This window comes from Halichoeres trimaculatus, unplaced genomic scaffold, assembly GCF_033239565.1.
Source record: "Halichoeres trimaculatus isolate MK-OKI-2021-1 unplaced genomic scaffold, fHalTri1.1 fHalTri1_scaffold_10, whole genome shotgun sequence".
In the NCBI taxonomy this organism is placed as follows: Eukaryota; Metazoa; Chordata; class Actinopteri; order Labriformes; family Labridae; genus Halichoeres; species Halichoeres trimaculatus.
The window spans coordinates 531,194-543,510 of NW_027437187.1; the positions used below are offsets into that span (position 1 = coordinate 531,194).

General features: G+C 44.5%; 1 protein-coding gene across 1 annotated transcript in view; it reads left to right on the forward strand.

Moving 5' to 3' along the window:
• The first annotated feature begins 4 nt into the window (after positions 1-4).
• Positions 5-12,317, forward strand: part of LOC141795995 (uncharacterized) — a 52,344-nt gene continuing 40,031 nt past the window's right edge. Inside the window, exons 1-2 of the mRNA XM_074676844.1 lie at positions 5-437; positions 9,074-10,006. Coding sequence (XP_074532945.1) covers positions 14-437; positions 9,074-10,006 — 1,357 coding nt within the window. The 5' untranslated portion in view covers positions 5-13. The remainder of the gene's footprint in view (positions 438-9,073; positions 10,007-12,317) is intronic.

Below are 12,317 nucleotides of genomic sequence, written 5' to 3' on the forward strand. Positions count from 1 at the left end.
GAAGGTCAGGGGGATGTTGGGGAGGACGATCTCCTCAGGTCCGGGTCTGACAGAGACACAGAGCTCCTCATTGCTGGGTTTAAATCCTCCTCAGCATGCACAGAGCTCCACCGGTGTGGAGTACCTGCGGAAAGTCTTGTCTAACAGAGACACACACAGCAGCAGCTTCCCCGGCTGGCAGATCATGACCCCAGGTCTGCCTGTGGACCAGCAGACATTCAGCCCTAAGGAGCAGCAGTGCTCCCCCTTCCTGTCTAAGAGGGGTCTGCCTGCGGATGAGGTAAAAGTGTGCAACTCAGGTGCAGAGGCCATCAGCAGACCAGGCAGCCCCGGCAGTATGACTCACCATGGACCAGCAGGGACCAGCACAGAGACCAGGACCTCCCTCTCTGACAGCAGCCTGGATCATCGACCAAAATCCACCTCTCCAACTGCAGGTAACTGATCGACTTATCAGATTCAGTTTAAGAAGAAAGTTTGAACAGAGGGGGAGATCTGATTGAGGGGTGGGGGGATTTGAGTGAGGGACTGACAGTCGACCCATGTGAGAAGGTCTTGGGGTCGGATCCTAAAATTTAATATAAACAAGGTAGTTGGAGGCAGTGGAAAGTGCAAACAGAATTTTCAAAACATAAATGTAATATGTGTTGAGTGGAGCAAGCAAACATGTCTGCCACAAGGGGCGCCAAATATTCCAAGAACCTTGGGGAAAAAAACCCTGTCCATTGGCGATGACGGCTTGTCCATCATTCTTCAGCCAACCTCCACCTTCACAGGGTCCAGGATTGAGCTGGACTTCTTCTCTAGTCTATTCAGTCTTACTTCACTGTATCTTGTCTGCTCAAAGCAGGTGAAATCCCACCAGTGTAGCATTTATGTCCTGTGTAAGCGCTGTTTGCCATGTCTGTGAATAGCATGATGCTACTCTGCCCTCTGGTATTCCCTCTGGTTCTGGGTTAGAACTGCTAGCTGGGCCATCTTATTGGAGATAGATCCTACTTCCCCCATCACAATGGATGAAAGGACAGGTCCACATAAGCCGCGTTTCCACCGAGCAGTCCAGGTCGGTTCGTCTGGTACGGTGCGCTTTTAGCGGCGTTTCCACTGACTCATCCCGGGACGGATCCCTAAAAACCGAGACGAGCCGTCCCACTTTTTTGGGACCCTTTAGTATGGGTGCCAGACTGAACCGATCCGCTCTCGGGAGGTGGAGCAACACACTGCAGATGGTTGATTGGTCAAAAGAATCGTCACTTACCCGACAGCGGCTGCATTTCTCCTGGCGGCACACAGACTTCTCTGAAATGAAGCTTGATTGCACTTTGTAACAGAGAGTTACATGAAAATCACAGAGAGGACGAAATGCTGCATATCTTCCATCAGTGCTCTTCGTTTACTGTGTCGCGTTTTCTTCTTTGTTGGATTTATTAGCAGGGTAAGCTGCTACGGCGTCGCGCTATTGTTTACCAGCTGCGGCTTCCGGCATCCGGCTTACACGCCACCCACCACGAGAGGGCACAGTTTGCTGTGGAAACGCAAACTGGATGAGACTTAACTGTCCCAAACCGTCCCAAACCGTACTCAACCGACCCGGACTGCTTGGTGGAAACGCAGCTATAGTCTCTTCTTAGCACACAGCGTGGTACCAGCATGTCAGCCTCGCCTCCTTCTCCTCAGCCTGCAGGGAACTTTGGACCTAGCACTGGTTAGCATCGACATGTTGCTGGCTGCTAACAGCTGAAATTTGGAGTGTAAACAATGTGAACATAGTTACATGTAGGATCTCCAGACAAACACAGGAACAAAAATAGAAGGAACACCACTGCAAACACAACCAGTTTAGTCTCAGTGACCAACAAATGAGACATAAAAAGTAATGACAGGTTCCAAATACAAAGAGAACCAAAAAAGGAAGACAAAAAGGGGAAAAAATAGGGAGAAGGCGAAAGCTGCTGCAACAAGCCACAGCTCGAATGGCGCTCAGCAAAAATAAAATTAAAATAAATGTCAACTTTCAGCTGACTTAGAAAACCTCTTATTTCTCAAACTGGAGGACTTTTTCTTCCTCTGTGGATACAGGCAGCTTATGTTTTATGAGCTGGAACTGAGTAGTCCTCTAAAACCTAAAGAAGATCCACTCAGGTGACATGCTTTGTTCCAACTTTGCTTGTTCTTTGTTTTCTCTTGATGGAAAACAAGCTGTAATGGGACTACTGTTTCGTACATGAAATAAACTGCTATAGGTTTTTTTTTAATGAGATAAAACTGTTTTATCAGAGATGTAATAATCTCTTTTTGTGGGCTGATATCCACCAGCTCCATATAAGTCTCATCTTTCGGGACATTTCAGAGCATAAATTAAGAAATGAGTAATCAGACTAAAAACCTGAGAGAATAAGGTAAAGAGAGTGGTTCCAAGCACGTGTGCAAATGTTTGAATGTTTTTATCGCAGTGTTGAAGGGTAGGATTACAACAATACAAAACAAGACTCCATCACCACTAGAATTGCCATCAGTGGTTGCTTTGACCTCTGGATTCAAAACGTTTTAATGTGTCTATATGTAAGCATATCTCTATAAGAAATAACACAACGCAAGCATTAAGTTTGAACATGTTTAATAACACATTTATCTCTGACATCACAATGACTCACCGTCTAAAGCTCGCAGCATCTCCTTCCATCCTTTTTCTCACTCAAACCTTTGAGACATTTTATTAAAACTTTTTCCCCACTTTTAGTGTTCACAGTTGACCTACTGTGCAGAATAACAGTTGCAAGGTTGCTAGGTAACCAAAATGTGCAATTTTGAGAACTCTTCCTTTAGTGAAATCTATGTAAAACCCATTACACATTAAACAAATAACTTTTGGTACACTTCCGTTGGGGTGCTAGACATACTGATTCAACCCCAGAAGGTGGAGCCAAAAACACTGCAGTGTGGTGAAATGAATTGTCACTCCCTGTGTGACAGCAGTAAAGAACAGCACATAACCCTGCCATGTTTAAATCTCCAGTCCCCCTTCCCGAAGAGAACTTGCTTTGTGTTTGGAAAATGGCCTCACCAAACAGCGTCAAACTGCTGTTGAAGCAAAACTGTTGTGTTCTTCTTCTTCGTTGGGTTTACTAGCGGGGTACACTGTGTTGCGCTGCTATGGCGTCAGGCTATGTAGCTGACTCAGTTTTTGGCATCCAGCTTAAACCCCATCTACCAAAGGGCACGGTTGGTTAGCTGTGAAAACACAAACAGGATCAGGCTTTACCGATCCAACCCATACCATACTGTACTAATCCATACTGGACACCCCAGGGGTACACAAAGTTTCATAGAAAGTAAAGAGAATTGATAGCAACCCCATGTCTACATCCAAAACAAAGTGATAGATTTGCTCTGATGTGAGGCAGGATGGAAGGACTGAAGAAAAAACTGAAGAAGTTTAAAGGTGAAGCTCATACACATAAAGATACAACAACATTTCATCTGCACATTCTACTCAATAATCTCCTGAGTCTACAAAAGTCACCCATCAACAAGGACACAGGGACAGAAACAGGCTGAAATGAGTTTGACTGTAATAAAAGCATTAGTGATTGTTGCAGGAGCAGACAGTGTATAGTGAGCAGGTGGTTGTGAGAATTGGAGTCCCAGTACACATGAAGAGATTCTCATTTGCATGACCACCTGTTCACTATACAGTATCCCTTTTATTACCCAGCTGCTGACTACAGATATAAAGTCATAATTTTACTGATTCAAAAACACTTTATTTCTTAGGACAGATGAGAAAAAAAACCCTGTTCCCATACTGGCTACTCTGCCATGGTAGCAAACCCTATTATATATGTACTAACATTTTCCTAAAAGCTAAGGTTAGACATGGTCTAAGTTTCTCCCATGATATGAGCTGTTTGAAGTAATCATCACTGATGGGGTTTTGCCCAATCAGAATGAAGTATTAGACACAGGTAGATGGTAAATAAAATAGGATACAGTAACAAAGAAACCCTTTTTTATCACCATCAGCTCTGATAAAACAGATCAGTTTTCTTGACAAACGTGAGCGTATTTGCTTTGTAAATACAGCTGTATGGTGCTTTCTGTGGCTCCCTACCATGGGTTCCACATTTTTAGAGTAAAAGCGTCCCAAAGATGAAGAAAACGTTTTCAGGTGGTCCATCTGTTTACTGTCAGAACATGAGGAGGTTGAAATGCAGGGTGTCTCTAATGTTGATGTGGTAAAACCTTAAAACACCTTGTCTAAAAATACCTCAACACGGACTGCTTCATGCACCTCTCATGTTTTCTGTTTTTTTTTTCTGTATTCCTCATGAAAGGTGCAGTTTTTAGTGACAGTTTTGATCTGATCTGTCTCCTTGCTTACTGTAGGTGTTCATGCAGTGTGGGGTCAGTAACACCAGCAGTGATATTACTGTTATCCTGAGGACTCTGTCTTCTTTTTAAAGTTAATGGCATCATGTTGAAAGCAGGGATAATTAGTACCCTCTATTTTTTATCCATCACATCCCCACCCCTTGCCTACGGGGGCACAAGATGTTAATGCATGCCATCTGGTGTTTTTAATGATTTGATATATACCACCCAGTGATTTTTATGATTTGATCTACCACCTGGTATTTTTATTGATAGTCTTCTGTTCCACCTGGTGATTGGGATGATTCAGCTCTCTGGGTAAATGCCTTTCTTGTCATGGCATCCTGCTAACATGTTATCATGAGCCTAAATCACAGCTTTAACAGCACTGCAAAGAGCAGGAAAATACATCCAAACTTTTGCTCTCGTTCCTCAAAGCTTCCACTTTGATTATCCTGCTGCTACGTACATCTAAGTCTGATCTAGTGGGATTGCATCCAGTATCCTCTTAGATGTTGGTCCGTATAGCAGAGATAAATGGATCAGGTCTAATCTCATTAGATGTTTTGTTTCCATATCGTACGCACATGCTTCATGCTTGTATCTGCATATTTACATGGAAACTCAGGCGATTTATGTCCAAATCCCTCACTGGTTGCTCTATACGAAACGTACCCAAGCTCTATTGTTTTTACTTTACCCCTCTTCCCTATCGCCACCACCATACGGTGTCACTCCCAGAAACATTTATGATCGCTGGCTCAGACTGAGGATTTGAGTGCACACAGTTCTGGGATGTTGCATTCAGTATCAGACTCTAATTTCAGTCAATATTAAGCATGGAAACTAATTCATTGTAAAGGTCAGGCGTCATTGCTTTAGTCAATGATGGATCCGGCAGAACCCCCCCCCCCCCGTTCTTAGGCTTGTGTAATGGTAGACTCACTCTGGGGGCTTAGCACCGCATTGTTTAGCTCTGACAATATATCCCAGAGACCTCTGCAGCTGCTCCCCGCGCTCACAATGACAGATTAATTAACACAATCACACGCTGCTGGCCCTGGCTCAACACACAGGTCTGCTGTGGGACAGATAGGTAAATCCTACACATATGGAGAACACGCACCACTTGATGAGGGTTTAATAACAGGGGTAAGTTTGTTTCTTAGGGAGATGTGTGTGTGTGTGTGTGTGTGTGTGTGTGTGTGTGTGTGTGTGTGTGTGTGTGTGTGTGTGGGGGGGGGGGGGGGGGGGGGGGGGGTTGCAAGTGATCGAGTCTGTCTGGATGGTCGGAGGGACGTGGAGGGAGAGAGCGAGTGTGTTCTAATTCAGGAGAGCAGAGATGCTGGGGAAGAATTAGCACTGCCAGATGTTCAGCTTGAGGAACATTGATTAGTCCAAAATTACTAGCTGCATTATTCATAGTCAGCCTATGGTAGTCATGAAGTTATTGATGCTCTCAATATGGATAGCAAATATAGTACAGTCATGGCTGTCAGAGAGACACACACACAGGAGACAGCATCTTAAACTAGAAGTCCAGCTTTGATTTTAATAGGCAAACACACCCTTCAACATGTCAGCAGAAGATGTTTAAAGATGCACTTTGGCTTTAATTATGATCTGAGATTTAGAAGAACGACTCTGTTTAAAATGATAAACTAATGAAGGGTGCATGCCACAGGCCCCTGACCTACATTGGCCCAGCCCATACTAAAACATACCGAACAAACATAAAATGCTCTGACAGTTATTAATAAGTCCCATTCAATACCCTTAACCTCGAGGTCAGCGAGGAGACACCATGTAATGATGTCCCTGCATGTGTTTTGCCCCTTTTACACGTCTTTTACTGTAAATGTTTAGGGCTCAGAGCGGCTGAAATGAAGAGCAGCCGGATGGAAACGTGAGCCGAGGTTTTACCCAGAAACACAGATAAAGCAGCTTGTGCTCAGAGTATCACTTTACATTGGGCCCTTCCTGTTAGATCAGTCTGTTCTTTGTGATTGCTGACATTCAAAGCATCTCTCAGATAAACCTTATCTGTCTCAGCCTGTGTGTGTCAAGCTTTACAAATCAGCTCTTTTCTAGAGATCAGAGTCAGCCTGCACTGATTACCTGTTGGCTTTTCTGTCTCCCTCTCACTTCTGTCTTTTAATCCTCTTTTTAATTATTATTGCAGATATGAGGCTCAAATTAAGCTCAAAATGCTTGTTTTCCTAGCATGCAGATAAAAAGATTTACCCTGGGAGTTCTGAACACCTGCCTTGAAATATTGTTCCACTGTCTCCTGAATGCCATTTGGCTTAATTGACTTGGAAACGTCCCAAATGCGTCATTGACTATGTGGTCTAATTAATATTAATAATATATGCTATTATAAACATCAAAGAACATCTGGTGCCCCTGTTTCACCGCTCTTGTGTGTGACTCTCTCTCTCTCTGTTTCATCTTAAACCAAAGCATGTATCTCTGCTCTGCATTTCAGGTACTTTAAAACAAACACACAGCTACACCACACACACACTTTGATACCTACAATATAACTGCCTGTGCAAGCAGAGTGTGTGAGCCTGTGATTGCATTGACGCTGATGTATGGGTGTAAATCTTCAGGTCTATTTCCATATGAAACGAGTCACTCGTCCAAGCTCTGCTGCGACGTGCTTCCTCCTTACACACGGCTCACTTCAAGCTTCTTCTTTTTTTTTGACACGTATTTATTTACCTCTTCTTCCTCCGCCTCACACATCCAGTCAGGGTAGATAACTGGAACGCATCACTTCATTAGATGCTCTGTGTTAGGTGAGAGAGGCTGGGGTTTGTAATGATGCAGTAATTGGAGTTTTGGTTGATAAATCTGAGCTCTAAAATTACTCCCCTCACATAATGTGAGCCTCGGCAGTGTAAGTAAATCTTAAACTGATTAAGTTAGCATGAACCAGGCAATCACAAAGATGGCACCTGTCCAAAGAAAGAGGAAAAAAGGCAGTGTGTTCAGCCTTTGTGTTGTTTTACTGCTCTCATGGAGGCTGGCGGGTGGTGTTAGGAAGGTCCACACTGAGAGATGAGGTCAGACTTATGTGTTTCTGCATCTGGGGCTAATGTCATCGTAATTTAAGCCACAGAATAATTGAGATTAACAGCATGTCTCAAACACGTCCATTAAGCTCTTTGGATTGTTTTTTTTTTTTGGGTCTCTTACTGGAGTGGAGGAGAGAGTGGCGCTGGGGAAGCCTCCTTCCCGCTCCTGCACGCCCTTTCACATCGCCACATACATTAAACGTACACAGATGTAAAATCAAACCCCCTTTACTGACTTAACACACACACACACACACACACACACACACACACACACACACACACACACACACACACACACACACACACACACACACACACACACATACTCAGGAGTGACTGAATCTGCCTTTTCAGCAGTGATTTCTCCAAATCTCACCGTGTTCAGCTCTATTTAATTAACAGGCGGGTGTTATTTTACAGTTTTGAACGTCTGAAACACTCTTCCTTCCTTTTTAACAGCCTTCATTTCAGGAAGGTGCTCTTCTGTTAAACTCTGAGCAAAGTAAAGGAACAAGCAGAGATCTAGATTTCCCTTGGAGAATAAGCTCAGGGTCAGATCCTGAGTTGTATGAAATTGATATTTCTCTGGCAGAATGAATCACTGTTGTAACTCAGATATTAGTCCATTAAAGAAGAACAATAAGGCATCAATATGCATAGAATTAAATTAATGGTGGTGGGTTTATCTCCCCATCCCAGACGCATCCCTAAAAGACACAGTATAATGTATGACCTGACCTTCAAATGCCAGGAGAGTGTTGGGCAATAAACTGCCAATATTTGTGGCTTAATGGCGTCGGATGACTTTTACTGTAATTGGAATGGCAGCGAAACAGCTGGGCTGTTTAAAGACAGAGCAAGGCCGAGGTCTCCCACAACCACTAACTCCAGACGCTCTCAGGGAGTGTGTTTAACCCTGTAGACACGGCTGTGATGGCTGTGAGGATTAAACTGTAGGTAAACAGAGGGGCAGAGACATTTAAATCACCTTTAATTAAAAGTTATAGCCAGCAGGATTGTGTCTGGGCTGCACACAGACATTTTTTAACCGGCTCCACGCTGAGAAAAATTACCCTTTGTCGTTCTTTGCCATAATACACTTTGTACTTTGTGAATTATGGTTCCAACACACCATTTTTCAAGTGTGAAGCAGAAATAAACTCAGCTTCAGTCCATAGGGTGGTTAATCAGAGCCGCTCATGTTGGGCCCTGTTATTTCTGACTGGGAAACCCACTTACTGGTTTTGATGGAATGAGGTTCTTCTGGGCGACATCTGCCTTGTTCTGCTTGTTTTAAATGTTCACTGTTTATTATTTCTGGAAGAATCTTGTTTGCTGTTAACATCTTTGGGTGTATTTATTGCACACGGTGGTGGCGTCCATACTCTAAAATGATGGATCACTGGAGCTGAAAGCTGATTACAAGCTTGATTTACTGCAGGGCAGCGCCTAAATCATTCAACTCAGCCCGCTGCAGGATTGCAACATTTTTCATGTTCAGACAACAGTTGTTGGTCCCTACATTTCTCAGGACAAAACGCTCACTGTGCCTTTTATACACTCTTTCCTAATTTAATCCGGATTGTGTTATGTTCTGCTGTTATTGTCTGTGTTAGGGGAGAAAGTCTACAGGTGTCAGCTCTCCTCTGACTACACCACTGCTCAGTCCGCCCCACTCTGCTTCCATCTGGATCGCTACTGCTTCCCCTCCTGGCAAACCGGCAGGGACCTCTCCTCTCCACTTCAGCCCAGCAGCAGCAGCTCCAGCCCCAACCCCAACCCTAAACTTAGACCGAGATCCAGGGAGGACTGGAGCCCAGCTGCAGGTCTCTGTCATGGTCTTGAGATCCACAGTGAGACCTCCCTGCTCATAAACAAAACGCGTGACAAAGAAGCAGGAGGAGAAACCTCTTCGTCTGCAAAAACCAGGAAGTCCCAGTATGAGCCCCTAGACCTGTCAGTCCGGCCCGAAACTGTCACGTCTCATTCAGCACAGGTGTCTGCTGTTTTTAGTAATGGACTCTCCACCTCCTCTTCCTCCTTTACCTCCCCTTACCCTGGTACCCACCGGCTGCAGAGTTACACAGCAGCTGAACTAGGTGTGAAACCTTCCTATCAGTGTGACCTTTTGGGGCACGGAGCAAAGGAAGACATGATCTCACAGAATGCAGATGCTGAAGATAGATTTGAGAAATTGGAGCTGGAGGCTGAAGCTGACAAGGCCGTGAGGAGGAAAGTAGTGAAAAACAATGTCCTGAAAGCAGAGGAGCTGGGACACACCAAGCTCAACGAGCCAGGCCCTTGGAGCCGACCTGTGTCTGAGTCTCCCAACTCCTCTCTGGAAAACCTGACTCCAGTACAGGCCGACCAGCAGCAGCAGCAGCAGCAGCAGCAGCAGCAGCAGCAGCAGCAGCAGCAGCAGCAGCAGCAGCAGGGCAGCCTCCTCTCTTTCCTCAGGACCCAGGGGAACCTGAGCCGATCACCTGCAGAAACACACAAAGCCAGCGTGAACGGAGGAGGAGGGGACACAGAGACGGATGCTGCATCAGGTGAGCATCATTCTATGTATCATAGATGTTTAATAGAAGTGTCTGTTAAACCCTTTTCCCCTAGCTGCATGATATTTGAAGAGATCTACTGCCATCTAGTGGACAAACATCAGCCCTGTTATCTGCTGATCAGATCCACGCAGCAGTGAAAGTGACAGGAACAGGAGGTATTAATTCTGAGCTAACTTGGCTCTGTGTATGTAAGAATGGTGTGACTTTGTCAGCCACGAGGATGCTGTTATCAAAAGCCTAAAAAACTTGTTGTTGGTCTCTCAGCAGAGGTGTGAGGACTGAACGTGAGTGTGTAAAGAAATCCTGTCAATGACAAACACCTATCTTGCTTTATACTCACAGCACTTTAGTGTGTGTTTCCCTCTTGCCATATCCTATCTGTGATCTCAAATAGAGGCTAAAGAAGACACAGGTGTGTGTGGCACTGATTACCCCACACTTTGAAGGCTGATATAATCTCCTAGTGTGATAGGTTACAAATCGCCCGATCCGATGGAGCCCCTGATGGAGTGGCTTAAGCTCTAGTGCTGGTGTGATATGCTTGCTGAGTGCAGATTTAATAATGCTGTCTCTCAGGAGAGGGAATCTAACAGCTGGGTCTTTGATATGCATGTATTATGAGTGCAACATGATACACCTTCCTTCTGATCTCCTTCTTATTCAGAAACTCAATATGTTTGTGTGAAAGACAGGAAAGTGCCTGTCAACTCCATTAGGGATTAACATCTGTTCCCTTTCTTTATGCTTCCAACAGGAGATGTAGTTTTCTATTTGACTGTACAGATGGTTGCTATGATGTGCCCGAAAGAAACCCCTCCATCCTGTCACAGCTGCCACTCTGTGCATGTTTCTGCTCACATTCATACAGGATCAGCTTCAGATTAAAGCTGCAGTAAGGAACTTCACATTTGGGTTGATTGTTGTACACCCTGTGGACAAAACAGAGCCTCTTACTCCTCTGGTATTGTTCTGTACATTTGTAAATAGTGTAAAATCTCCACACAGCAGCTCCATGATAGGCTTTTCTCCTGTTCTGATTCTTTTACAATTTTTGGGGTGCTGATCTGATTTATAAAACAATTCTTTGACTTTTGTGATTTTTACTTCACTTTTTAAACACCATATGAAAAAGCTGAATGATAATGAGGATGATGTCTACAGACTATATCAGGAGCCATATTATCCTGAAAAATGCACATCACACGTTAGTTTTTAGGATTGATTTAGGGATCTGACGTTACATCACTAAATGGTGAAAGAAAAACATTTTGCACAATGTTGGAGAAACACGGTGACTTTTACCAGCCCAGATAGAATGAAAGATATACATTTGAGAAAAAAAAGATTTTTGTACAAAATAGTATCCAGGGTTATAAATCGCATGAATCATTTTTTCTCCCAACGCTAGGCTCCAGGCTTTAAGGTCTCCACAGAAACACGGCGTGCTGTCTTACAGCAGGACACAACTGACAGTCTTTCTCTCTCTCTCTTTCTTACTCTCTCTCTCTCTCTCTCTCTCTCTCACACACACACACACACACACACACACAAACAAACACACATCAGTGTTAGTTTCTGTCCGTTTCAAAAAATCCCTCACAGCAGCTTTAAAGTCTTACATTCACAGGCTTGGATTAGGTTATTATCTAAGTCTAAAGAATTCTGAAAAGCTGTGAGTTTTGACTTGCCTTGAGCAAAACTCGTGCTTTAAATCCCTAAAAACTCCACAAACAATTGGCAGCATTGAAGGTTTGGAACCTAGAATAATTCCCCCTCTTAGTTTCAGAGCAGTCTGATGTTTGCATTGCTCACTGCGGCTCTGTCACCTGTTCAGATCCTCTTTAATGTTTCCCCCTCTCTGAGGAAGGGGGCATCGGACACACAATAAACAGCTGTCAGTCAAACTGGACCCTGAGATGAGGAGCTGACATTGAGAGTCCATGGAGTGTCCTCCAAAGTGGAGCGTGGCAGGTGGCCCGGCAGCCTGTCCTGTCTGCAGAGCTGACCAGGTGGCTTTGTCACAGGGCTGTCTCCTGTTGCCCCATCCTCTCCATACTGTACAGCACGTCGAGTGGCGCGCTGACATATTGCCGGGCAGTTTGGACATGGAGTGATGTGTTTGTGATGACAGTTCAGGTCGGCTCCAATGTGCCAGCAGTGGTAATTGGCCAGATGGTGACCTCTGGTTGAACCTGTCTGCATGCTCATTAGTCTCCCTGAGCTTCCCCTGTGTTTTAAATGCGCAGGCTTCTCTCTGCACTGCTTATGCTCAGCCACTAGAGGGCAACCTTTACCACCA